The 27234-nt window shown below is 39.9% G+C and overlaps 1 protein-coding gene across 1 annotated transcript in view; it reads right to left on the bottom strand.

The window, feature by feature from the left end:
- RECK (reversion inducing cysteine rich protein with kazal motifs) overlaps window positions 1–27234 on the bottom strand; it is a gene marked incomplete in the record, with an annotated part of 268496 nt that overhangs the window by 45688 nt on the left and 195574 nt on the right. Inside the window, 7 exon segments of the mRNA XM_034761431.1 lie at window positions 5688–5828; window positions 7343–7479; window positions 13936–14148; window positions 15585–15764; window positions 18573–18840; window positions 19171–19368; window positions 21108–21141. Of these exon segments, the coding sequence (XP_034617322.1) occupies window positions 5688–5828; window positions 7343–7479; window positions 13936–14148; window positions 15585–15764; window positions 18573–18840; window positions 19171–19368; window positions 21108–21141 (1171 nt within the window).

Here is a 27234-nt window from a genome sequence, read left to right as displayed (position 1 = left end):
AGTCAAGGAAAACCAAGCAATGGTACATGAACAACATAATGGCCAACAAGGGTCAGGCTAGAGACTCTTGCCTATATGCTCGGGGTATTACTGATCGCCATATTTGGGGTCGGGAAGGAATTTTCCTCCAGGGTAGATTGGCCGAGCCTCTGGAGGTTTTTCGCCTTCCTCCGCAGCATGGGGCAGGGATCACTAGCAGGAGGGTCTCAGCCGATTGAAATCACTAAAACACAGGACTGGGGACTTCAACGGTAGAGTACAGGGAAGGGTCTTGCGGCCTGCAGCATGCAGGGGGTCAGACCAGATGATCATAATGGTCCCTTCTGACCTTAATGTCTATGAGTCTATGAGTCTATGAGTCTTTCCTGAGCTCCTTTCCTCTTCCTCGCTTCCATTCTTGTATGCATTTTGAAGACACTGAATAACACATTATGAAAATATGTTAACAAAATAAAAAGGAATAAAAAAGTTAAGAGAAAAGAAGAATAAGAAGAGGAAGAGGTAGAAAAACAGCAGTGAGATGGAGAAAGGAAAAGGAAGAGGAGGATTAAAAGCCAGGAGGTGCAAGGGATAGTGAAAGGAACAGGAAAGAAGAGATTACTTACCTCTACAGTAGTTAGAGTTCAAGATATTTTGTCATTGTGGGTGCTCGATGCTAGTTGTATGGCATGCATGTGCACCTTTGATTGGAAATTTTTCATCAGTAGTGAGTGTCCGCACCTGTATCCTACACATTCTCATGCTCCAGAACGAGGTTATATAGGGAAAGTTGGACCTGCCGCAACTCCAGCTCCTTCTCAACTCCGAAGTTCAAGGCAAGAATTCCAAAACAGAGGGGAAAGGAGGGAAGGTAGTGGAGCTCCCAGAGGTACAAAACACCTTGAACTTCAGTTACTGCAGAGGTAAGTAACCTCTCCTTCTCCAGGCTATTGTCCCTAGAGATGCTCTACATTAAGTGACTCCAGAGCAGTACCTTAATTACAGTGGTGGGTGTTGAGGAGATGAGTTAAGAACAGTTCACAGAATGGCCTCAACAAAAGCTGCATCAGGTCTGAAAGTGTGACGATAGCATAGTGCTACAAAAATGTGTGCACTAATGATCAGGTGGCAGCTTTGCAAATATCTGCAATGGGTATGTTCTTAGGCAGAGCTACATAGGTGGACTGAGCTCTGATGGAATGGACTGTCACCCTAGGTGAAAGGTGCACCCCACAAGCTTTGCAACATGTTAGGCTGCACCCTGAGACCTATTCAGATAGACTTTGTGAGGAAAGAGGAGTTCCTTTTATTCTCTCAGCAATGGAGATAGAGGGTCTGAGAAAGGATCTGAAAGGTTATTCCTGTGGCAATAAAAAGTGAGGGCTCTTCTGAAAGCTAGAGTATGTAGACTGGCCTCTTCCCTTGAAGCATGAGGTTTGGGATAGAAAACCAATAGCTGGATGTCCTGATTGACATGAGAGTCCAACAAGAATTTAAGCAGGAAATAAGGATGAGGACAAATAGTCACCTTGTCTCGACACAGTGTAGAGGTGGATCAGCCATAAAGACTCCCAGTCCACTTATTCTTCTGGCCGAAGTAATGGCTACAAGGAAGGCTGTTTTAAGAGACAAGTACAGAAGAGAACAACTGCACATGGGCTCAAAGGGTTTTTTTTATTCCCTCAAAGCATTAAGGACTAAATTAAGGTTGAGTGGGGTGTATTACAGGAGGAAAGAGGTTGGTCAAACCCTTCAGGAATCTTTTAGTAAGGTAAGGTAAGTAAAAACTGAAACCCACTCAACTGGTTGGTGAAAGGCTGTAATAGGAGCCAGGTGGACCTTGGTCGACCTGAAAGATAATCCCTGGGTTTTTAATTCAGCAGGTAGTCCAGTACGATAGAGAGAGAAGACTCAGACAAAGACAACGACCACTGTGCACACAAAATGCTTTCACTTCTGGAGGTATGTTTTCCTTAGGACGTGCTTCTTACTGTTTAGCAGCACAGACTGCACCTCAGGAGAATTGTCCTGTTCTAGACCAGAGAGCAATCAAGAAGCAATGCCCAAAGGTGTAGCAATGAAGTTGGTGTGGGTTACACAGCCTGATTTCTGGGTCAGGCAGTCTGTCACCAAAAGGGAGGAGAAGAGGTGGACTCAGCACTAGCCAAATCAGGTGTGACAACCATACCTGTCTTTGCTTTCTCCCTGTCTCTGCTTGTTTAGGACTTTGAGAAGCAAAGACATTGGAGGGTAGGCATATAGCAGCACACATAGCGTGGCAGTCAGGAGAACGTCTTCCAGAGAGTTGTGACTAAGCCTGACCCACGAGTAAAATGATGGCATTTTGTGTTGAATGGTGTCACAAAAAGATCTACCTCTGGGGAGCCTGATGTGAGGCAGATCTTCCAAAAGATATGATTGTTCAGGTCCTATTCGTGATCCTGAAGGAAATGCCTGCTCAGATAGTCTGCCATGGTGTTCTGCAGACCTAGTAGGTATGCTGAAGAGATTGATTTGGTGGATTAGACACCAATTCAAGAGCTTTATTGCTTCTGCAATTAAGGACAGGGATTTTGCTCCTCCTTGATTGATGTAAGACAACAGGGCAATGGTGTACGTCATAATACTTACAAAGTGGTCCTTAATCTTGGATGAGCAATAACAGCATATGTAATGGACTGCCTATAGCTCAAGGATGTTGGTATGGAGCAACGATTCCTGGGCGATCCACGTGCCTTGTGCTATTAAGACCTGAAGGTGAGCTCCCAAACCCAGCATAGATGTGTCTGAGGTGATGGTCCTTATGGGAGGTAGACATGAAAAAGATGTCCCAATGCAGACCCTGCAGGGGTCCTTCCAGCAACTGAGAGAGTCCTTGACTCTCTAGAGAATGGACACCTTTGGACAGGCTGTGTCTGTTGCATGTATAAACAATCTGAGCCAGATTTGGAGGCATCTGGAGTGAGGCATAACAAACGTGCAGGCTGCCATATGGCCAAGGAGCTGTAAGCAAGACCTCACTGTGGTCTGAGGGCTCTGCTATAGAGTAGATGAGATGGAGTGTGGAAAATATCCAGTTGGGAATGCTGGGCCTCCTGAACCTTCTCAAGGGGAATTTGTAGTGTCTCAGCGACGCTCTTCATCAGATCCCAAAAAATTTTAAAGTCATCAGTACAGGATGATGGAGGGGATAGGAATGCTTCATCTGGGGACGCCAATCATTTGTTGGAAGGAGGCTCCACTGGCTCCTGATCCTCTGAAAAAAGTCTCCCTGAGAAGGTGGAGCTTGCTGTGGAAGGGGTACTCTGGGCCTGAAGGCTCCTCTTGGTGGGCCTTTTTACATCAAGGCTCCCTGTAAAACTGGTCAGGGAAGGGGCCCATGTGGTAGAATGCCATTGTGGTGAGGCATATGGAAAGGGTGTGGGACTCTAGGGATGTTCCTGCCAACATTGGCAGGGAGGATGATGACTAATTCCCAGAGTATCCTTGTCAGGGTAGATAAAAAGGGACAGAGGCTGTAAGGGAAAGGTAGTCAAATCCTAGACAGAGATGTTTGACTCTGAAGACGTATCATCCCACGTCCAATAGAGGAGCTAGAGTAGTTGGTACTGGCAGATGAGTCGGTACCAGTGGTAGAATAGGTGCGGGCATCCAAGTCCAAAGCTGGCAAACCTGTGCCCAGGGAAAAATAAGGAATACTAAAATAAAGTAAGATACAGAGAGCGAGAAAATAAGCTAGTGGACACTGCAAAGCTCTGTGTCTAAATACAGGTGGTTGAAAAGGAGCTGAGTGGCAGTAAGTCTGACCCTCCCTATATATCCTTGTTCTGGAGCACATGGAAGTGAAAGATGCAAGCATGGACCTACAGACCTGTTGAACAAATCTTCGATGGAAGGTGTATGGGCATCTACATGGTGTCCCCCTAGGGACAGTAACTCAAAGAACTAAAATTGGGGGGGGGGTTGTTTTAAGATAGATAAGAGTAACTGATTAATTACTAAACTAAACCCATGGATTGTCAATTAATTAAAAAATTATTAAAAACACAAGGAAGATGTTAGAGTCACAGTTCAGCCTTCTGAGGACTTTCTGAAACAGAGTTTCTGTCTCCATTAGCAATTGAATCACTCTCTTGTAACAGTCAGGCCAGTGCAATTCAGTGCAGTGAAATCCATCTTTTTCAGCCTCAGAGCCAAACGTGCTATTTCATAAAGGTCATGGGGACACAATCAATACTTTTAACTAGTTCTCTAGGCTTAGGTAGAGCCACTCGAGCACCTATCCATTCTCTCTCTCTCTCCAGGGCTCCCACAGCCCAGCAAGGATATAGGTATTGGAACAGCTGGCCAGCAAGCTACCCTTCCTTCCTTTGTGATATAGCAGATGGCCAGTGAGGGAAACTGCTGAGCAGCTGCAGGAGTAAAGTAACAGCAGCTGTTCAGAGCACTCCCAGTTCTCATCAGAGATGCTCCTGAGGCTGAAAGGGAAATAGTGGAATGTAGCTGGGGAGGTGATAACCTCTGCTTATTCCCAGTAGCAACGGAGCTGATTCAAAACCTTCAATTAAATCAGTCTCTCTCTCTCTCTCTCTCTCTCAAGGGGACATATTTTCAATTCACAATCAAATAAAAATATTCTTCCTAACACAACTGCCCTCAAGGGAAAAAATGTAGGGGTACAAGTGGCCTCCAGGCCACAGGTTGAATCCTGATTCTTTAAAGGGAACTGGAAGAAATGATGGTAATATCTGTCCATAAGATTGATGGTGTTCAGCCACCCTTGGTGACTGGGTTTATGACTTGGGAGTCTGGTTAGAGAATCAGGTAGCAGCAGTCAAAAAGGCATTTTACCATATATGGATACGGTCGTATCTTTTAAATGAGGATCTTGCTACCATCATCCATGTCTCTGCCACTTCCAAGTTAAACTATTGCAATGTACCCTATATGTGAGTCTACATCTCAAATTCATGATTTGGAATTTGGACTTGGTGCAAAAGGCAGCTCAGGTGGCATTCTATAGATGACACCTGACACTGCTCTAGGGCCTGCACTGTTTACCTGCGAGTTTCTGGAAAGACTTTAAGGTGCTATTTTTGACCGATTAAGCTTTCTATGGCCTAGGACCAACCTACTTGAGATACCACCTTTCACAGACATTTGCCATAAGGACCTCCAGGGCTCTTAGAATGTTCTCGAGACCTCGTCTGAAACAGCCGATATCTGAGGACTTTCGGGACTCACTGCAGGGTCCATTTGTTTCACCTGGCTGGGAAGTAGTATTTGATTGTATGCTGCTGCTTGCGGAAGGGGTGAGTTGATTCGTATTGCATTATGTTTTTGTAATTTTAAATAATTGGCATGATGCTCAGAGGCTACATAAAGGCACTTTTATTTATTCTAAATTGAAATAAAATAAAATAAAAAAAAACTTTCAGATCTCCTACCGGACAGAGAATTCCTTAAACATGTGTCTTTTGAGGGAAGGGAGAAAAATGAAAAAGGGAAATGAGAAATTCTTGGGGAGATCTAAAAAAAGGTTGAAAAGACAACCCCCCCTTTGTGGGGAAAAATGGAAACCGTGACAATCTTAAAACAGTTTTTCCTTTTTTGGAATATTACCAGCACATTTTAAAATATTTACCAAAATTTCTACAATTCACGTTTAACTAACAGCTAAAGTGTAAATAGCAGTCCAAACCTCTTACCTTGAACACAAAAATAGGGAAGACAGGGTTCTCCAGACTGACATCCTTTTCTATTTACCTCACACAACTGATTGGCAGCACAAGGATTTGGATTACATGGATGTGTAACCTCCTCCACAATGTTACCTAAAGAACTCGGGCCTGAAATTGTAATTACAGATCAGCTGCAGTGATTTAAATAATAACGAGGTCCATGATAATTTTTCTAATAAAGCATGGCATTTCCTATTTTGAACATTGAATTTTATTCTGCCACATACAATTCCTTGAAATCTTTCGTTCTCCACTGTTGAGAATGCTTATGTAGAAGCTTTACATGAGAGGTTACTTGTAATGGGTTAAAATATTAAGCCCTTCACTCCTGAAAACTCTGGCCCAAATTCTACTCATAAGTAACCATGTGTTTGATCAATCTTGTTTCCCAAATAAGTTTTGTCTACAACACAGAACACAAATTGGGACTGATTGGCAATCTCTAATCAAGAGAAACCCCATGACAGCAACAGCAGGGTTGTTACAGGACAGCCTGAAGATGAATTGGAAACATACATAGTTTCTTGAAGACAATTTGGTGTCACTGGTGAACTGTTAAGATTCAACTCAGTTTCCCTCGACTCTGTAGTAATGACTTCCTTGCATAAAGAGAAAAAGGAAAGTGAGGGGAAAGGAGAGACAATGACATGGGAAAGGTAACTCAAATACAGAAACATGATGAGAAGAGGATGTTGTGAAGGATGCTGGGATAGATATTGCATTCACATATTGTATTTTATGTTTAAAGCACAAAAACCCCAAACAACAACAACAAAAACCCATTGTAACTAAGATAGGCCAGACAGTACGAGCCATAAAGTACTCACAGCCCTTTTTATCAAGATAGGGAGTGGGTGGGGGTGAAAAAGACTTTCGCCTACCAGGGCCTCTTGTACAATTTCTGGTATATTTAGTAAGCATGTAAATCCATGAACAGTTTTATGTATGTTTTCTCTCTGTCCTTTTACCCCAATAAATATACTCTGCTGAGAATGAGCTGTGTGATAACTTGAAATGGCTGGCACTCACTGGCTATAGCCCTCAGAAAGAAAGCACAGCAGAAGTACTGGCTGTTCAGCAGACTGGCTTGCTGGGGATATCAAAGTATATGGCAGGGGGCTGCACAGCCTCAAATCTCTGCTCAGATGGTAGTGGAATAACTGAAGGCCTGAGACCTGAATGAGCATTTCTATAGTGGACAAAGGAGGGAGAAATGCAGATGCAGTTACCCTGAAACTGTGACAGATGTCTTTTGTTGTGTAAGGAAAGGGGGGATCATGTTTGATTGTCTTCTTGTTTCTCAATACTTTGGGGTGTGAAGGGGTTCTTTCTGATACATAGGCTAGTTAACCTTATCAAAAAGACATTACTATTTTGAAGAATATTAATATTAAGATTCAATGGGCCAGATTTTCAGCTAATATAAATCAATGTACATCCATTGAAGTTGCAGAAGTGTACGAGAAGTGAAGTCATGCTGGGGTTCTGATCCAATATATTAGATGAAACACTTTCAGCTGAACAATTTCATGTGATTCCATTTTAAAAAATGAAATACCAATTTTTAGACTTCAAAAGCATTTTACAATCCAACCCTGTTGCACAGATATTTTGGTACTTACTAAGGTATGTATCCAAAGGGATACAGTTCTCAAAGTCATCTGTTGGAGACAGAAGTTCACAAATGCTTTCAGCTGTGTGGCCCTCAGGAAATTTATTTTGGTCTCCACATTTCTTCAGAATTTCCACACAATCTGATCTTCAGAGAAAATAAATAATTATACAAAATGAACACACTACTGGAGGGAAATTTTTTTTTTTTTACAAGAAGCATAAAAAAATTAATTTCCCCCAATCATTTATACCATTCATCGCTCACAAACATACAGAGAGGTATAAATTTATGGTATGAAGATAGGAATTATAGAAACTTATTGCTGAAACTGCAGTTTTTTTCACCCTGGGTTTGGACAGTTTGTTTTGTAACTGTGCCAAAGCAAAAACAACAAGAAAACCACCAAAAACCTCTGTGACCTTAAGAGCCCCTTTATGCCAGCTGGCAAAGGGCACACACACAGTTGTCAGGATATTTAGGCAAACAGTCTTGTAAGACAGTATATAAGAACTGGTCACACACTGGTCATGAATAACATTGTGTGATGTATGTACGGTTTCTGTATGAAAAGTTATGTCTATGTGCTGGAAATGTTTCCTAAAATATGTTTTGGAGGCAGTGGATAAACAAGGCTGCCTTACGCAAAGGAAAAACAGTTACTAACCTTTCCATGACTGTTCGAAATGCGTTGCACATGCCCATTCCACTTTAGGTGTTTGTGCGCTCCAGTGAACAGTTGTCAGAAACTTTTTACCCCATCAGGGCAGGCCAAACAATCTCTGCTGCCTCACATAGGCATAAAGGGCTGAGCTGCCTCAGGCCCCGCTCAGTTCTTTCCTACCAGAACAAATCCAATAGAGAGGGGAAAGAGAGCAGGCCATGGAATGGACATGTGCAACACATCTTGAAGAACAATAGTTATGGAAAGGTTAGTAACTGTGATTGCACATGTCCATTCCACCGCAGATCACTCACTGGCAGTCTCATGTGGAGGTGGGTTCAGAATCCATTTGAACAGTGACTGGATGACCACTTGCTAAATTTAGCATTGTCTCTAGATTGCCTTCCACTGTGCAATCTCTCAACAAACATGTGACACGACGACCAGGGTTGCCACTTTGAAAATGTCTAATATGTGCGCATGAACCAGGAAGAGGTCAGAAAAAGAGGCCATTTGAAATCTAGTCGAATGATCCAATACACTATCTGGCGGCTCCTCGTTAGTCAACTGTTAACATAGACAAATACAACTGGATATCCATGAAAGTACTTTGCATGGAAACCAGACTGTCCTTCATTCTGTCTGCAAATGCAACAAACAATTGAGACAAAGACCTGAAAGATTTAGTCAGTTCCAGATAAAACGCTAATACTCTTCTAACGTCTTGAGTATGCAGTGTCTCCTCTCCCTTATCACCTTACGGCTTAGGGAAGAAGGTCAGTAAGAAAACTACTTGGTTGATAAGAAAAGAGGAGACCACTTCTGTAAGAAAACTTTTATGGCAACAAAGGTAAATTTTATCTGTGTAAAAAACCATATATGGAGAATGTGATACTAATGCCCTCAACTCCCCTATTCTCCTGGCCAATGTAATGGCAATTAAAAATGAAAAGTGTAATAGAGATCTGGTTGCTAGAGGCTTGAAAGGAGGATCCATCCGCTTTGTTAAAACTAAATTCAGACTTCAAGATGGATTAGGGCTTTATGTGTGTGGAAACATCCTATCCAAACCCTTTAAAAATCTTACAACCATCAGGTTAGAAAAAAGGGAGTGGTTATCCACAGAAGGATGAAATGCTGATACAGCTGCTGGGGGGACCTTAACTGAGCTAACTGCTAATCCTTGATGTTTCAGATACAAAAAAATGTTCCAGCACATGGGGAAGAGAAATCACTATCTCTTGCAGCAATATTTTCTCGTGAGGGGGTCCCTGATAGGGATGGGGAAGGGAAGGATGAGGTAGAAACAAAATGGAACATATATCCCACTTCCACCATGCTTAGAATCCATCCAACTGTTTTGATGTGGGCCAAGCACGATGGACGTGGAACAGGTAGTTTGCAAAAATTGAAAAGAAAAAGATGTCACTCCCACAATTGACAGACTGCTCTCAACCTGCCCATCAACATGAGCTCCTGGAAGATGCCACCTGCCTTGGCAAACTAGCAGCAGCTGAAGCAGAGGGTAGTGGTGGGCATCTTTTTCCATCTCTGTTCCTTCTCCTTGGTAGTTCTTGGGCTCAAGGGGCAAACCACTGAAAATGCTGAGATTGTTGAGGGTAGAAAGCCTTCCACATCCCTGCTGGGGTGTAAATTCCCAGGGATTTCAGGGTCACTCTAGAATCTGAGACCGATGGCCCTTTAAAGGGTAAGTCCCGTACTGTCCGTAGCACCTCTTGAGGGAGACCAGAAGAGCGTAACCAGGATGAGTCTCATCATGATAGCAGAGGCCATGTTGCATACTGCAGTATCTGCTGCATTGACTCATCTGCAGAGCTGTTCTGATGACCAGCTTGCCTTCCTCTAATAAAGTCAGGAGCTCATTTCACTTCATCTGGGAGTTGATCTTTGAACTTCGAAACAGCATCGGACAGGGTGAAATTGTAGCATCCCAGCAAAGTTTTCTGGTTTGCAATATGAAGCTATAATCCACCTGTAGAATAAAGCTTCTTCCCAAGTAAGTCATCATCTTGTCCTCTATATTTTTGGGGGTGGACGCCTGGTGGCCTTGCATTTCCTTTTCATTGGCTGCTGCCACTACAATGGAGCTTGGAGGAGGATAGTTATACAGGTGCTCAAATCCCTAAGAAGGGAAATAGTACCATGTCTCCACTCTTGTATTCAGGGAAGCTGGGGTCTGATAGAGGATCTTAGTAGGCTCTAAGTTAGTTCTACAAATAAATGAGGCTATTTCAACTGGAGCCACAGAGGTCAGAATGTCTACCAGCTTGTGGGATTTTTCCTGGACCTCCTGTGGATGAATATCTAGGGCCATAGCCATCCTCCTCCACAGCCTTGATAAGTCTTAAAATAATCCAGAGGTAAAGAAATAGGCTCAATTACAATTGCCTCATCTGGGGATGAGGAAGAGAATGCTAATGGTACCAGGGCTAGTTCAGTTTGTGCTCCTCTTGCAGCTATTCGTGAGATGGATCATGACTCTCCTGAGTGCCAAACTCAGTACCAATGCTATGGTGCTTGTGGCAACGATGTTCCTGACACTCAATAGATGGAGAAGAGATAGCTCAATAGATGATTGGGAGGGAAACCCCACATGTTCTAAAAGGGCCACTGGTGCAGCCCCCAACCCCAAATGTGAGTAACCCAAGGGTCCCTCCTATAAGCTTCCTGCTGGTACTGAGCCAGAAACCAGTTCAGGCAGGTAATATAGTCCTCCTGAGGTCAATGGATAAGCTGGGATACATAGGATCCCACTTCAGAGTTTGATTAGGAAAAAGACCAAGGTGGTGCCGTACCCATTGGTACTGCAGAAGGTGGCTCAAGCTCTGAAGAAAGGGGAGCTGGGGATACTACCTGCAGCTTTTTCCTGGACAGTACCAGCCTCACTGGTACCCTGATGGCCATGTGCAGTAGAGCGGCTCAATGCTGAAATGAAGTTGTTGGAGGCGGTACCTTTGGAAACTGTGCTGGGTGACACTGTTGAACCTCTGGTGATGATGCAACTGAGAGGTTCAACAACTCTCTCGCAGCCTCAAATGCCTCGAGTAGATAGTACCAGGAAAACACTCCGTAGTACTGCGATGTAAGAAGTTGCTGATGAAGGTGCTTCTGAAGCTGGTCTTGACAGGGCCACATTGTGCTTTGCAGTCAACGAACTCCGTTGTTTAGAAGTGTGCTCTGAGAAGTGCTTCCTCTTTGCATGCATTCCAGAGTCTTCAGAAGAGCTCATCCTCTTCAAGTCTTGTGATGACTAATACTGAGTCCGATTTCCAATGCTTGTTCTTCAGAACCAGTGATGCTGATCTGCTTCTTGGAACTCGTAATGCCAGAGATGTGCCACTGAGAGATGCAGAGGTCCTTGATACTTGGACAAGGTAGAGGGCTCAGCACAGAGTCCATCACCAGACATTTTAACTTGGCGTCCCTGTCTTTTTTCAACAAGGCTTAAAGTTGTTACAAATGCCACACTTGCCTTACGTGAGCCTCCCCCAAGCAAATAAGGCAGCTGGGGTGAGGGTCACTATCAGGCATAGCCTTACTGCAAGAGCAGAGGGTCTTGAAACTCAGAGAGCGCAGCATATCTCCAGTACCGGCACTGGTATCCAAACTGGGTGCCAGAACCACACAAAACAACCTTTTTATTTTCATTTTACTAACTAAACTAAATTAAACGTGTACTATAAAAAGGTATTGAGAAAAAACTTCCAGAAGGACAGGGAGCTCTAACAACTATCACAGGCAGTAGGAAGGAGCTAAGCAGGCCTGGGGTACCTTGGCCTTCTATGCCTGTGTGATGTGCATGAGACAGCAGAGGGCGCTCAGGCTGACACGTATTGCTAAGGGTAAAAACTCTGACAACTGTGCACTGATGCACACAAACATTTACAGTGGAATGCACATGTGCAATCACTTGAAGACGAGTGTTGATTTACCTTCTGCCTGGCTTCATTACAGACAGTGGACAAAGAAAGTACATTTACATATAAGGAAAAAAAGCAATTAGGCTAACGAGAGCTGGAGGAAACACTTGGGTGAGCACACTAGGGGAAACACCAGACTCTGAACCCCAGGAAGTCTTGGCTCTTTAGACAAAGACTATAGACTTTAGAAAATACAAGGGGAGGAAAAAGACATTCTAATTATCAATCACTTAGAGGACAAAGAGCCAGCATCCTCTCATTCTGTGACCGCTGGATTCTCCTACCCAACAGCTGATGGTGCTGGTACCTTTAAGTAAGCAAGAAACTGTTTAAACCAAGTTGTAGCTTGCTAAAGTTACAGCTTCAACACTAGAAAGTGTGTTTTATTTTGTTTTGTTTGTAGCCATACCTGTCTCCTTTTCTCTTGCTTAGTATCACTTAAATCTATGTTCTTTATTAATACATTTATTCTAAGTTTTACTATAAATCATCTCAGTGCTGTTATAATGAAGTAAAGTGCAAGTCCTCAGCTAAACCGACAGGCAGGTGTGTGCTCTGTCTCCTTGGGGGGCAGAAAACTTAATTTCTGTAAGTGTTCAGTGAGAGGGACTGGACACAGCACAGAGACGTCCTAGGAAACTCGGGAACCTGTTCACTGATTTGCTGGTGAGGTGGACAGATCGGAGTGGCAAGGAGCTGACACATAATTTAAGCCCCAGAAAAACTCACTCTTGCTGCTGCAGAGAGGTAACACAATGGCTTATGGTTCTGGGTGCTCTGCGGAGAGTGTCACAACCCCCCACATACTTAGCATGCATGTGGAGCTCAAAAAGAATGGTTGTGTCTTCCTTTGCTGCTCCTATCAGAAGCGGTGGTTTTTCCCCTTTACTACTGATGTGGCCCACTCCTCACTTTCACTCTTAATGACTGGAAAGGGTGAGAACTAGGACAAGAGGACTCATCCAGCACCATTTGTGTGGGAATTATGGTACCCTGGGGTGATATCACCCAGAAAGCATCCACAGAGCATTGGCTGCAGTCAGAAGCCAATACCAGCTGGAAAATACAAACTGTGCTCCCTCAAGAGTGATTAAGAAAACTGAAAAGTTATTAGTACATGTGGGGAAATAAGGAAGCTAATGACAGAGAAAAAAAGATTATGGTGGAGAGAAAGCATGGGGACAGAAAACAAAGGGGACAGGAAAACAATAAAAGGGGAAAGAAAACAATGGAAAAAGAAAAGGAAGAAAATGTTCTGTATTTAAAAGAATGAAAGTGGGAGATGAAAGAAGACCAAAATCAAATGAAAGAATGGAGAAAAAACAATTTGAAGGTTAGTAAATTATGTTTTGTTACTTGTCTTACATTTGACTACAAACCCCCACACCAGGAAAGGGGAAAGAGGATGATCACATCACTAAAAGAAGAAAGAATATTTCTACTGAATGCAATTCAGGTAGGAGATGAAGAGTTTCCACTCTCCCCCAGTTCAAGCACTGCAGGGATCAAGAAAAAACAGACATGCAGTAGTCTTGCAGGGAAATGGTTATATATAATATATATAGTTTAGTCTGCCTAGGAGAGGCAGAATGGTCTAATGGAAAGAACACTTTCCTGGGAATCAGAAGACGTGGGTCTTCTCCAATTGTTACACTGATATGCTGTGTGACCTTGGACAAGTCTCTTCTGCACCACTGTTTGCCCTTCCAACCTCGGTCTTGTCTATTTATATAGGTAAAGCGGATGTAAAAACCTGAAAAAATGATCTTTATAATAGAAACACAGAGAGATTCTTCTCTACACTCTATTCAGGTAAGGGCTTAGGACTCTCAACTCCCATTGACTTTACTGGAAGTACATCAACTATTCAATATCACATTCCTTCTGTGTTAGCCTTTTCTAAGGCAAGTCAAACCCAGTACTATAGTAGATTGTGGTTTTGGTTTATATGTAAACTGAAAAACTACTGAAGTTAAAAAGACTTATGGATGTACTTACTTGCAGATAATACTTCCTCTAGATTTACTGTGACAAGGTTTAATCTGCAGTGAGCAAGCAATTGCCTTCCATGTTTCTGGTTGGCATTTTTTAATGTCAAGAACAGGAATGTTTATAAATGGCATCTTAATACTTCCTTTCTCCCAAAGCTTCATGTCATTCATGGCTCCTTGGTCTGACTGAGCATTGCAGCTTCTAAAAAGTTCTGTTGGTCTTAAAGGAAAAAGTTAATACAGCATCTTTATACAGAAGGGAAAAAATAAATTTACTTTATACAACAAATTCTAGAACCCTATGCTATGTGTCATAGTGGTATAAAAGACAATTGTGAACACCTGAAAGGAAATGATTTTTAAAAATCATTTCAAGAAGCTACCTTAAAAGTAATAAAAATAAGAAAATAAAGTGTTCAAAGGATTTCACCTGTTGTCTCTATATCATTATCTGTAATTCCTAGACAAAGATGGAGGGATCTAACTCAGTGACATACTTTCATATATACACATTTAAAATTGTTGATGTATTCATTAGTGACCCTGTACCTTATTTTTACATATATTATTTAATTATATAAAGGACAAGGTTAAAAACGAATACATTCATATTCTTTCAGAGCACATTCACCACCATCACAATCTGCTGGGAAAATTCAATTTTTTTAAAAAAAGCTCCCTGAATATACCTCTGATTTTTACATTTCTGAAAGAATAAGAATTCTGAAAAAGAACAGATTATGAGACATTCTAGTGCTCTCTCAGGAAAATTTTAAAATGTAATATGAAAAACTATTTATTTTTGGCTACATTTTGCAATATATGGTGTACAGTATTTAAGATAACCCAGGTTTTTTTGCTTGTAAGAACTGAAGGTTTATTTATAAATTGACAATTTGGTCTCCGAAATATTTCAAAACTAAAAAAATCATGAAAATAATAAAAAAGATCCAGGTTTTGTTTCATAAACGGCAGAGCAATGAATTTTAAGAACGTTTGTGGAAACGTTTTCTTCAGGGCTGGCTCCAGCATTTTTGCCGCCCCAAGTGGCAAGAAAAAAAAAAGCCGTGGTCGGCAGCACTTCGGCGGCAGCTCTACCACCGCCACGTCATTCTTTGGCGGCAATTCCACGGCAGAGCCTTCCCTCTAAAAAAAACTGAGGGACCTGCTGCCGAAGAGCCGGACGTGCCACCCCTCTCCGTTGGCCACCCCAAGCACCTGCTTGCTGTGCTGGTGCCTGGAGACAGCCCTGGTATTCTTATATGTAGAACTAGATACATATCTAGAACTTGATACATCTCTAAAACAAAACAACAATGAGCAAGTAATGTCTATTTGTCTGTACAAGGAACAGTCGGGAAAACATTTTACTAACGAGTAGCAAGATTTTACTATACACGAACTTTTATTCCAATCAGCTGCATCATGATAGCATTGAATATGTCTTTCTAAAGTGTGCTTTGTGTTTCTAAATTAAACACTTTCTCAAAAACCTTTCTAAAGAGATTTTACTTAATGATTAAATAAAAAAAAAAAGTCACTGATTACAAAACAATCTTTGGAAAAAAAACACCGATAACATGAAGAATATTAATCTGAAAAAAATTTACTCAACACAGGAATTGCTTTATGAAATATTTTATACATTTCTCCTACCTGTTATTAAAATTAGTGCAGTAAGTGAGATTTCTACAGCCCAGCTGACAAGGTTCGCGTACATCTGCTAAACAGGTCAACATGGAAACTTCAACTGGGCTGTACTCACAAATGCGATCAAATTCTTGCCAACTCTGTGTATTGCCCCAGCTTGTGCTATAAAGTTTAGTGCACAACTCCCTGAAAAACAAATTAAAATAAAAGCAATTTTTCAGAAGTCTTGTACCATACAAAAAGAAACTACAGGTCCTCATCATGAAAACCCACATCCTTCAAAATTCTCACTGAAGTTTTTGGTTTTTGACATCCAGACAATATGCAGGATTGGGCCAATATGTGGATGCAGACAGACCATTCAGATGTTCTTCAGAGTGCGGAGCTTTCATTTAAAAAGCAAAGTAACCGTCTAGCTGTGATGCTTGTGAAGAAAATGTCAAAATGTGAAGTGGGTACAACCAATGCAAAGATACCTACTGAAGTTTGCAGAGAGCCTGAAACAGTAACTCTGAGGTGAGAATCGCCCCACCCATTTCTGTGGGTGATAACTCAGATGGCAATAAGGAGGGGAAAATTTCTAACCCCATCCCTCAATTTCAGGTTATATACACTCGTGTCCAAAATGGGGAGCAAGAGAAGATGTCTGTCTTCCACCAGTACCCAAAGCTTGAGGCAGTTCAGCTGTTTTCATGGTCCAAAAATATCTACACCACTTTACACACATCTTGGGTGGCAAACACTACAGCTCTCCCTTACCCAGCTGTCAAGACCTCCAACTTCCCCTCCCAGACGACCACAATACAATTCCACATTGAAATATAAAAATCTGCAGCGTATTGAAAAACTGAAGGCAGACTAAAATAAATTGAGAATTTAACTCAATTTAAGTAAATAACAGAAGAGATACTATATTGATTATTCTGCACTGTATTGTTCTATCTTGGAGGAGAAGCAGCATTGCATAATTCCAGGACATCTCTCCCATTATAAGATCCTGTTTTCAGTCGCTTATAACTTTGCCAAACATACCCATCTGGGATGAAATTTTACATATTTTATGTGTCCCTCAGGCAGAATTTTTTTTAGAAAATTTCAGTCAAAACAGTTTAGCTGTTCAGAGAAGGAGATTGGGGGGAGGAGGGAACACACTGTTTTACCCACGTTAAACTCTGGTGACCTTTTTTGAGAACAGCTCTAGCACCTGCATGCTTTGGAGCAGGGACTTGAAATTTGGCTAAGGAGGTGACCTTTCTATCAGGGTTGTGTATTTTGCCATCTCCATGAAAATTCACCCAAATTTTGCCAAGTTATAAGCCATTGAAAAAAATTACAGTTTGTACATGCCCAGTAGATTTCTTCAGTTTTATCAGCTAAAATTGCTGGCAGAACATGCTCAAGTTTTTTACATTTCTAGTGTGGAACAGACTGCGCATTCACCATCCCCACAGAGCATCCTCTTACATAGAAAACTAAGGTTGTATAAGCAACCTTATTTCTGGCATTTCCTGATTTTTGACTGCTTGACTCTGCAACCTTAATAATGTTCTTTTAACGTTATCACAGCTTGAAAGCCTAATGAAAAATCATTAAATTAGCCATAAGCATTGAATCTTTCAGGTACTTGAGTCTTTGCCCAAACGCATGTTAAAATAAAGCGAAAACATTAAGGCTAAATTCACTGATATCACTGAAGGTGTTTCTGAATCATATGAATTCCAAAAAACCCCAAAACAGATACCGGCGAAAATTTGTTGCCCTTTTTTTTTTTTTTTAAACAAATACATGCAAAGAATCTTCTAAAACGTCCAAATCAGTTTTGCTCATAAAATTTGCAAATAAAAAATTTGCAAATGGGTAATCTCTTGCTGAGCTTAGATATTACACCGTAATTAAGTGGCTTTGCAGGCAAACGTTTAATTTTGAAAGAAATAGTGGCTTATTATTGAAATCTTACCTACTATACCTACAGTTTTAACCAAATTTAATAAATAACAGCTGAGAATCAAATACAGAGGGAAAACTGAATGGAACATTTATAGAAGATCCAAGCAAATAGACAAAAAAAATCTCAAAATATACATTGAATTTAAAAGTGAATTTGTGGTTTACTGCAACAATTTGGGGTCCGCTTTCTGTGGCCATTAACACACTTAAACTTTATTATGGCAAATGTTTGCAAAACATTTTTTAGCTTGAATATCTGCCACAAGCAAATTTCAAATGGTTAATGATTGTAAAATTCACAACTGACACTTAGGTTACATAGTATTGTTTCTGTAATCTCACTGGATGATTTAGCTCTCCAACATGGGGTAAACTGGGATTATTATAAATTACTACATAATTTGTACAATAATTTAGGTAACCTATGTCACAAACTACACAACAATTATGTTTGTTTCAATTCATGAATCATTTTAATAATTACAAATTAATTATTCAAGCATTAAATGGTGCATGGACATATGAGACCAGAAAAGACTCATGCTATTAGAATAAATTGTATGTTGTGAACTGTTTGCTCAGTTCTAATTCAGAATCACTACACAGCTTTCACTGGTAAAGGCCATATTGGCAAGTTTTTCAAGCATATATTTGTGGTGGGTCAAATTGGAAAAAGATATGTAGCTGAAGCTATTCTTCCCCCATTAATTCTTATCAGCAACTAAATGCCCCACTTCATCCTGCCCCAGTATCTGCCACTGCACTCAGCCGCCATGGATACAGCATATTCATTGAGTGTTTCTCCTAAATTTGGTTGGTACTCACCTGAGATAAAAGGAATAGCTCTCGCCTGAAAGATATTGTTTCATGAAAGTTAAGACTGGACCACAGGATGACTGACATCATGGAGGATCCAATTTGCTGAACTTCTACAAACCACCCCAATTTGAAACTTGAATGAGAACATCTGTCACCTGGGAAGCTTCTGGAGCATTTTCACTGTTAATTATTTATAACGAGGGAGGGGTAACAAAAAAGGCTACTGACCTACATGTGGACGTGTTTGCTTTAGAACAGCAATGCAATTTAGCCCCATCAAGGCCTGTTGAAGGAGGAGGATGCACAGTGACGCCAGGGTGAACAGACCTTGAACTCTCAAGAAAACACTGCCAAAGTGGATCTTGAGGCAGAGGCATTGTTTTACATCCTTCTATAAGTCCATCAACAATTTCAAGTTCTGTTTTCTTTGACATCAGAATCTTTTTACAAGCACTTTGGCAGGTATAATCTTCTGCTCTGTCACAGCAATACAAACCTAAATATTCAAAAGAATAAAAATTGTCATCTATCAGCTGGCAGCTATATAATGACAACAACAAATGTATTCTTTATGATGGTGGTTTACATTAAGACATGTTGATAAACATTTTTAAATAAAATAAACAATGGCAAGCAGATGCTTCTTTAGCTTTAAATACTAGCAGACTGAACCCTCTGAAGAAAAGCAGAGAGTGATCTATGGCATTATAGATTATAACAATTAACATTCACTCCAAAATCTAACAATATATTATATATTCCATTTCAATAAAATTATTTTTTTATTTGTGAATGTTATAAAAACATTTTATAACATTTTACTTACTATCTGTAGGGTTTCTCATTGGATATGACTGTGTGTAGTTGTTCACGCAGTGTATTAACTGAGGGCTAATAGAGGCACAGTAACTTTCAACTGCTTTTATTTGTGAAGGACCAGGAGAAGAGTCTGTCCGAAAAATTGCTTGACAATATTCCCGGCAGTTTGTATGATGTCCTGCATAACTGCAACAAACTGATCCCACTGGAAACACATGAAAAAACAACTGTGTGTTCCTGTGCACATAAATATATAAAAACAACATACGTACTCCACCAATAAATTCACTTAAAGATTTAGAATGACATTCATACTACTTACTATTCTAAAAAAGGACCCCATTTTTGCAAACTCTACTAAAATAATTATCAGACACATGGAAATTGTGTGTGTCTGCAGGCTGGTAAAGGGGCCAATATTTTCTGGGTTTTCCAAGAGTGGAAAAATCCTTATAGCTAGTGTGGGCTCGAGAGAGTTTTGGTGACACAGTCAGATTCTAGTTTCAGTTATTTTGCTTTTACATATTTGTAATACAACCATACATGTATTGTAGTACAATCAGAATATACACACACTAAGGACTAAAGAGAGAAGCTGACCCCTGTAACCTATAGGATAGCTTAGGTTAAGAAATAAGCAGAAGTTAGGTTTGGGGCCTAAGTGTAGAGGGGTCTGGAAAATGGAAGTTGCTAGTTTGAGAAAGTTAGAGATAAATTAGAGATACAGTGTTATGGGAAAGTAAAAGTTAGCAGGAACATGACCCAGGGTAATGTTACCATTATGGTTTGCTTATAACAAGCTTGAGCAAGCTTTTTAATGATTGTTTTTAAGAATTGTGGATGTTTTATTAAAATGCTATCTGTACTGATAGTATGGGAAGGACTTTGGCCCAGATGTTAATTTAAATAATGTGTGATGTAAAGAGCCAATAAGGAGGCGGCAAATTATCCTTTGGGGCAGTTTAATGTTAATTAGTATTATAACAGATTATAAAAGGAGTAGTTTTGCTAATTGCAAGAGCGCTCCAATTAACATCAAAAAGGATACCACTAGGTTCCAGGAATATAAAACTGTACTTCAGTCAGTGGACTGATCAGCCATTAATAAACTAAAAGATGAAAAAGCGCAAGTATAATTGTTGTATTGTGTAAGAGATAATTGCATGCCTGTTTGTTTAACTAATCATTTTCCTTTTAAATAAAGGTTGGTTTTATCAAAGTGTCAATCAGTGATCTAAATAATTTCTTCTGTAACCGACCTAGATCTTGGAACCTGAAAACTAGTTGGGTTTTATTGCACTCTTATCTTTAACAACTTAATATTAATTCGGAACATTTCAACATAAAAGTTACAAAAGGTTACACCCCAATTCAAAAAACCAGAGATCGAATAAATCTGGCTCATTCACATAAAAATATTTGTTGCCACATTATTAAATACACACAGACACTTCCTGGGAAATGTTTTATGAAGAGAGAATTCCATGTGTGTACCTTTTATCATTTCTTCCCCTCCATCTTTTTTCTACTAATAGAGATATTTGTGGCAAGACAGTAACTTTGTTGATTGAAGTTTCATCTATGCCTGTTACTTATTTTTCACTTTAAATCTTAAAATGGAGTAAAGTAGCAGAAACAGATGAACTTCTAAGAAACTGTTCAAATACCCCTAGTAATAAAAAAATTAAAGAAACAAATATAGACATTTACATCTAAACTAAATATATATACAAAAATACACACAAAGCCTGATCCTGCAAACACTTAAGCATATAACTTTACTCATGTGAATAGTCCCATTTATTTCACTCATGAGCTCCCTCCCACACACCCGCACCCACATCCCTTGTAGGTGTAGGGGTATAAATACTGAGAATACAGAAGGGAAAATAAAATTGGACAGAAATAAATATTAATAAATTTAACTATATAGAGAATACTTACTCTCATTTCTGTTAATGCAACTAAAAAGAGCATTCTGTAAACAAAACAAAAAACAATTACCAAAAAACAAAGCATTTCACATAGCAATAAAAGTGTTCAGCAATTTCTTAACATTACACATTATTTGTCTAACAAAATGGAATTCATTAAAGAAACATTCTATGGTTAACTTGTATTTAAATAGCAGAAGTAGAAGTGTATAATAGATAAAAGGGCATATTTGCTTAAAAAATAAGGAAATGAGGTAAATAAAAAGAATTTAAAAGACCATGTATCATTCCAAATTCTTTTTGCATATTTTAATGGAACATATAGGAAGGTTAATCACCTAGACAGAAAGATCTTCATAAACTACCTCAAAGATAAGGAATAGGATATACAAAGACAATATTAATGACTGTTAATTTAGGGACAAATCCTGCAGTCTAAATTCACACAGAAATCCATGGGAGTTTAGCCCGCATAAGGAATCAGCCTGCATGGCAGGCTAGGGCCCTCAGTGAGTCCTATCCTTCGGAGGCAAATGAAAGTACAAAGAGCAGGAAAAATTAAAAAAAAAAAAAAATGTACAAGTTCATTTGACATGACAGTTATAGTACAGAACAACAATATTACTGTCACCAAAAACTTTAAAAAATTATATTTTAAAAGTTCAGTGGACATACGAAGAAAATATTTTCTCATCTAAAATGAGAAAGAGAAGTCTTGTGTGCAAACACAAAATGGACACACAGAAACTTGACAATAACATGGCTTACTAGTTAAAATCAGTAACTAGGTTGCAGGCAGATTTTGTATTCTAATCCCTAATAAGCAAGTGAGGAAAGTCACATGACTTCATTGCAAGGCGAGCCTTCAAAGCAGTAAGCCATATTGGCCACCTCGGCCTGTGTTTACAGACATGAATAAGTAATCAGCTCTTACGGACATGAATAAGTAGTTTGTGTGTACAGAACATTTAGATGCTGATACTACTTAGGCAATAGGGTGTAATTATCTAGTTTTAAAATTGATCTTCATAAATTTAGGAACTGGATAATAAAATGGAGTTGCCTGCAATAACAGAACGTAGACGCAGTGTACTGTGAGGTGACTTCAATTCCCATATTCTTATGTTCCCACAAAAAAAAAAAAAAAAGAAAACCTCACTGAATTTACTCCTAAATGTAAAACGTTTGGCTAATTTTTTGTCACATGGAGGCAAAGTTCTGAGCATCTGATTAATATATGAGTATAACCAATTATCATGTATGCCAACACAATTACAAAAGCATGTGCTTCTTCCAGCAGATTTTCTTTGACATAAAAGCTCAATGCCAACAATTAGAATAAAAGTCTTTTTAAACTGACCTTTGTCTACCTTAGCTTAATAGAAATGAAATAATTTTTGCAAATTTTTTTTTCATTATTGAACTTATTTTCTTTTGGCACTGCTTTCAGTGGAAAGTCTAACAAAAATTAATCTATTCATTTTCCTTTTCTGAGTCTCATACAGTAACACCAATGTAACAATGTGTGGACAAAAACGCTGCAAGAAACTGTTTAAAAATCTCTTTTTCTGTTAGAATATTTTAACTGGAAACAATTTTATTATCTGGGGTTTTGAGGAACCTTATTTTTATAAAACCTAAATTATGGACCAAAATCTGAATTCAGAGTTTCTAATTTGGTTAATTACAAATTTCATTAAAACTCTTCACCTGATCTTATCAATTTAGATTTTTGCTCAGCAGAAGCTTTAAGACGAGCCTTGTCTCTTTATGCCTCAGCAAACTAAGATAGGAAAAAATGATTAAATTATTTACCACAGTAAATAAACAAACAACTCCAAGATCATGTCCTCTAGATCTACACCCTTGGGGAAAAAGTCACCCAAACAGGAAGACTGACTCTGGGAAAAGGGAAGCAGCCTAAGAAGGAACTGCCATTCCACAGGCCCAGCAATTAAAAAGACAAAAAACCTAAACACATATTACAGAACTGACTTACTATAATATTTAAAGAAAAAACAAAAAGCATGCAAAAAAGGAAAAAACAGTGATAAAGGATGTATCTAGGTGAGTGCCCAAACGTCTGCTGCTGCAACATCACTATAATCAATGAAGTTACTCTGATGGCTTCTGATGGCCAAAATAGTCTAGATTGAGAAGATTAGAAAAGAGTTTTAATGGCAGATTTTATTAACTAAACTAGAGACACTGTAAAGTCTAAATTGGCCCAGAATTTGGTTTAATAAAATAAGAATGTTATGAAGTCAGTGGAGTTATACCTGCAGAGAATTTGGGCCTGAATGGGCTCCCAGCTCACAGGGCCTTCAACCGTTAAAAGGTACAGGGAAAGATTGTTTGAGGTCACCCTGCCTTTTATACCTCCAGGAGTTGGGGAAGGATACTGACCCAACAAATGCTGCTTTCTAGAAGGCTCTGAGTTCACATACCCAAAATGCACTTATCCCAAGAGTGGGAGAATCTTGAATTCTTGGAGAACCCATTAAAAAGCAGAACCTTCAATGAAAACTAGATGCTGTATAGGGGCTTTCTTAAATAGGAAATAAAGAGCTATCAGGCTAAAATACATAGATCCCGATGAAAAACTTGGAAGAGAAGAAATAAACTGGGGAAGGAGGAATAAACTGCTAAGAAATGAAATTTGTACATTTTGCTTCAACTGATTCAAATATGGACATATTAAATAAAGGCACATAACAGATGATCATTTTCCTTCATTAATGTCCCAATCTTGCTCCCTGTGAAATCAAGTACAAAGTTCCCATTTTTTTCTTTTCTTGGGAAGATATTGTAAAGTGATGTTCTATATGTAAGACTATTTTAGATAAGAAAACTGAAAAACATTAATGCTGCTCCCTTTTTCCCTTTCTTGTTCCAACTCCTTCTCTTCCATTTCAACCCCAAACACACCCATGCTAAAGACATTCATAAGTAGCCACATGATCTTCACATTCTGTCATACTTTCCCATAGCTATCCCACACCTTTTGGTCTTTTGGGGGGGAGGGGATTGTTTATTTTTGTTTTCTCTTTGTACGTCTATTTAGATTGCAAGCTCTACAGAGCAGGGGTCATGTCTTCCTACATGGTTATGCAGCATCTATTATATTGTGGAGGCCATAAAATAACAACAGTAATATGAGAAATTGGTCTTCCCTAAAGTGTGGCCATGATTACATAAGAGGGAATGCATCTCACTGGGTAGCTATACCGTGCATGAGACCTATCAACCCAACAGTAAGATCCTGGGTCAGGAAACCAGAGGAGAGAGAGGTGCTACCACTGAGACTTATCAGCACTCTCCTCAAGAAACTGTCACTGATATGTAAGGCTAATTGCTATCAGGAAGTTTTGTTATCAGAGAGCTGGGATATAAACTCAGTAAGAAAAGGACTATATAGTTCTACTGGGAGCCAGAAAAAGAGAAATGAATTCCTTTACTGAACTGAGAGCTGTAGGAAATTTACTCCTATTGAGTATGAGTTACGAGAAACTCAAGCATTCTTGTTTCTGTTTGAATCCTGCCTGACATAAGGGTTTATTTTATGTTGAGGCAGGAACTGCAAGTCCAGACTTTTTCTCCTTGGTGCAGTCATCACACTGATCCAGGTATCAAAATACTGTTTTCTACATTCTAATAAAACTGATAAATTATCTGATATAATCAACTTTCAGTCTCTAGGAGACAGAATCTAGCCTCTGGCTGTTAATTAAGGAAGACAGTTCTAACATTACATTTTATAACTAGACAGTCCACTTCTTCTGTTAGTGGTAGAAAATGTATTTATTGTATAGAAAAAAAACCAGATGATACAGTGGAAAATAACTGCAGTAACAAACACATTTCTAACTTCAAAGTGTTACTATAATAAATTCATGTTCATGAGTTACTGAGATGTCAATCATCAGCTATTCTAGCTACAAGTCATCATTATTGAGGACTTATCCATAGAATGGCTGATAATTGATGTCTCAAGAACTCATGACACCAATAAAGTATACAATTACTAAAAACCATTAAAACAACATATCTTAACCACACAGAAAATTCAAAAGATCAGAGGGGTAGCCGTGTTAGTCTGGATCTGTAAAAAGCAACAGAGTCCTGTGGCACCTTATAGACTAACAAATGTATTGGAGCATAAGTTTTCTGGGTGAATACCCACTTCATCACCGTCTGACGAAATGGGTATTCACCCACGAAAGCTTATGCTCCAATACAGCTGTTAGTCTTTTGAATTTGTAAAAAGCAACAAAGAGTCCTGTGGCACCTTATAGACTATCTGCTCAGCATAATGGTCCACAAACAAAAAATAATGATTAATACCACCACCACCCAGTTCTATACCACTTCTCATCAGTAGATATCAAAGCTCTTTACAAAGGTCAGTATCATTACCCCAAAAAGGCATCCAAGTTTTATCTTCCTGTTTTTCTATTATTCCCCTAAAAATCTTTAGTATTTTTACTGTTTTAATATTTACTTCCAAGTACACAGCAGTAACTCATTATGCCTCCATCAGTTGTTTTCACCATTGATGGCTGAGAGCTTTCCACAAACTATTGCTGCTGCCAAATCAATTTTCATTTCAGTCCTCTGGGTAGCAATTTTTCACCTGATTCACTTCAGATTTTACCCCTTTCCTGCGTGTGAGGCAAATCCTGTCCCTTTCATCAAATCAAGTAATTGGGCTGAGGCAGTGGTGCAAGTAGAATACATTTCTTACCAGTACACTGCAGGGCACCAGCTAAAGGAGGGGCACGTGACCTCCCTACATGACCCCTCCCCGCCCCCAGCCCAGGGCCCCGCACTCTCCCCGGCCCCTCCCCATGATCCATCCCACGTTAGCTGGGGGTGGGGCTCTGTCCTCCTCCCACTGCGCGGGAGACTTCTGAACCACAGGGTTCTCCGGAACCACAGCAGTGAAAGGAGCAGAATGTGGGGCCGCCAGCAGCTCCTCTAGCGCAACTGTCGTCCCACCGCAGCCCTGTCCTTTGGCGGGGCTGTACAGACTCCAGACAGGAGACGCACCTGCGTGGAAGAGCTGGGGGCGGTACAGCCACGCCGGAGGAGCTGCCAGCGGCCCCATGTTCTGCTCCTCCTGTGTCTTTCGAGTACGGAGTACCGGCTGTAAATATCTTATTGATATGGCATACTGGACCATACCACCATATTTGCACCACTGGGCTAAGGAAATGGAGAGAACTCATGGCGAGAGGGTTTGTTACAGAAAGAATCATCATCCTATAGCTGCAAAGTAAAAACAGAGCAATTCTATCATTGCTACTAAACCCTCAAGGTTGTAATAATGACCTTGGAACTCTTTCCCATCCCCGTAGGTGCGGGGGCGGTAGCAAATTGATCTGCAGAGCCACAGATCCACTGGCCCTGCATAGCCACAGATCCAATGGCCTCACACCTTCAGCATGGTGGAACACAGGGTGCCCTCAAAGGAGCTGTGCTCCACAACAAGTGTGGGGTATGGACCTACAGGGTCCCAGCATTTCCCCAACCTTATGTTGTGGAACCACAATGGGCCACTTTTAAATATGAAAAGGATAGGGTTTGTCCCTTTATCAAATAACAGACACAATGTTGTGGGTTAAGGTGGTAGAAGATCATGGTCTGTGTGAGACTTAGGCTGCTTTTATATCATAAAAAAAAAAAACACTGTGCTCTCTTTTCAAATTACAGTTAGAGCTAGTCAATATTTTTTAAAAAAATTTCATTAAACATTTTGTAATTTGAAATTTAATTCCTGAAAATTTTCATTTTTTTATTAAATTGAAACAAAAAGATTAGCATTTAGAAGTTTAATTGTTCTTTCCTCACTTTTTTCCGCCACTGAAAAAGACAGAGAGGGAAAACCACACTTTTTAAAAAAAAACTTTTTTCCCCACTTGAAAAGGTGGGTGTGGGGCTGAAAAAACTAAACTGATTCTTCCACAACCAGAATTATTTATTTAAAAAAAAAGTCAAAATTTGCCAAAAATCAAAATAGATTGTCAAAAAACACTGTAAAAAAATATCCCTTCCAGACCCCTGCCACAAGCTGCTCCACACACACCCAGCCTTCTGCCCGGCACCTCCATCCCCCCAGGCCTCTGCCCTGACCCCTG

The sequence above is a fragment of the Trachemys scripta genome, chromosome 2 (genome assembly GCF_013100865.1).
Source record: "Trachemys scripta elegans isolate TJP31775 chromosome 2, CAS_Tse_1.0, whole genome shotgun sequence".
Classification (NCBI taxonomy): Eukaryota; Metazoa; Chordata; order Testudines; family Emydidae; genus Trachemys; species Trachemys scripta.
The sequence above is the reverse complement of the archived record's forward strand: the minus strand, read 5'-3'. Positions and strand labels throughout refer to the sequence as shown.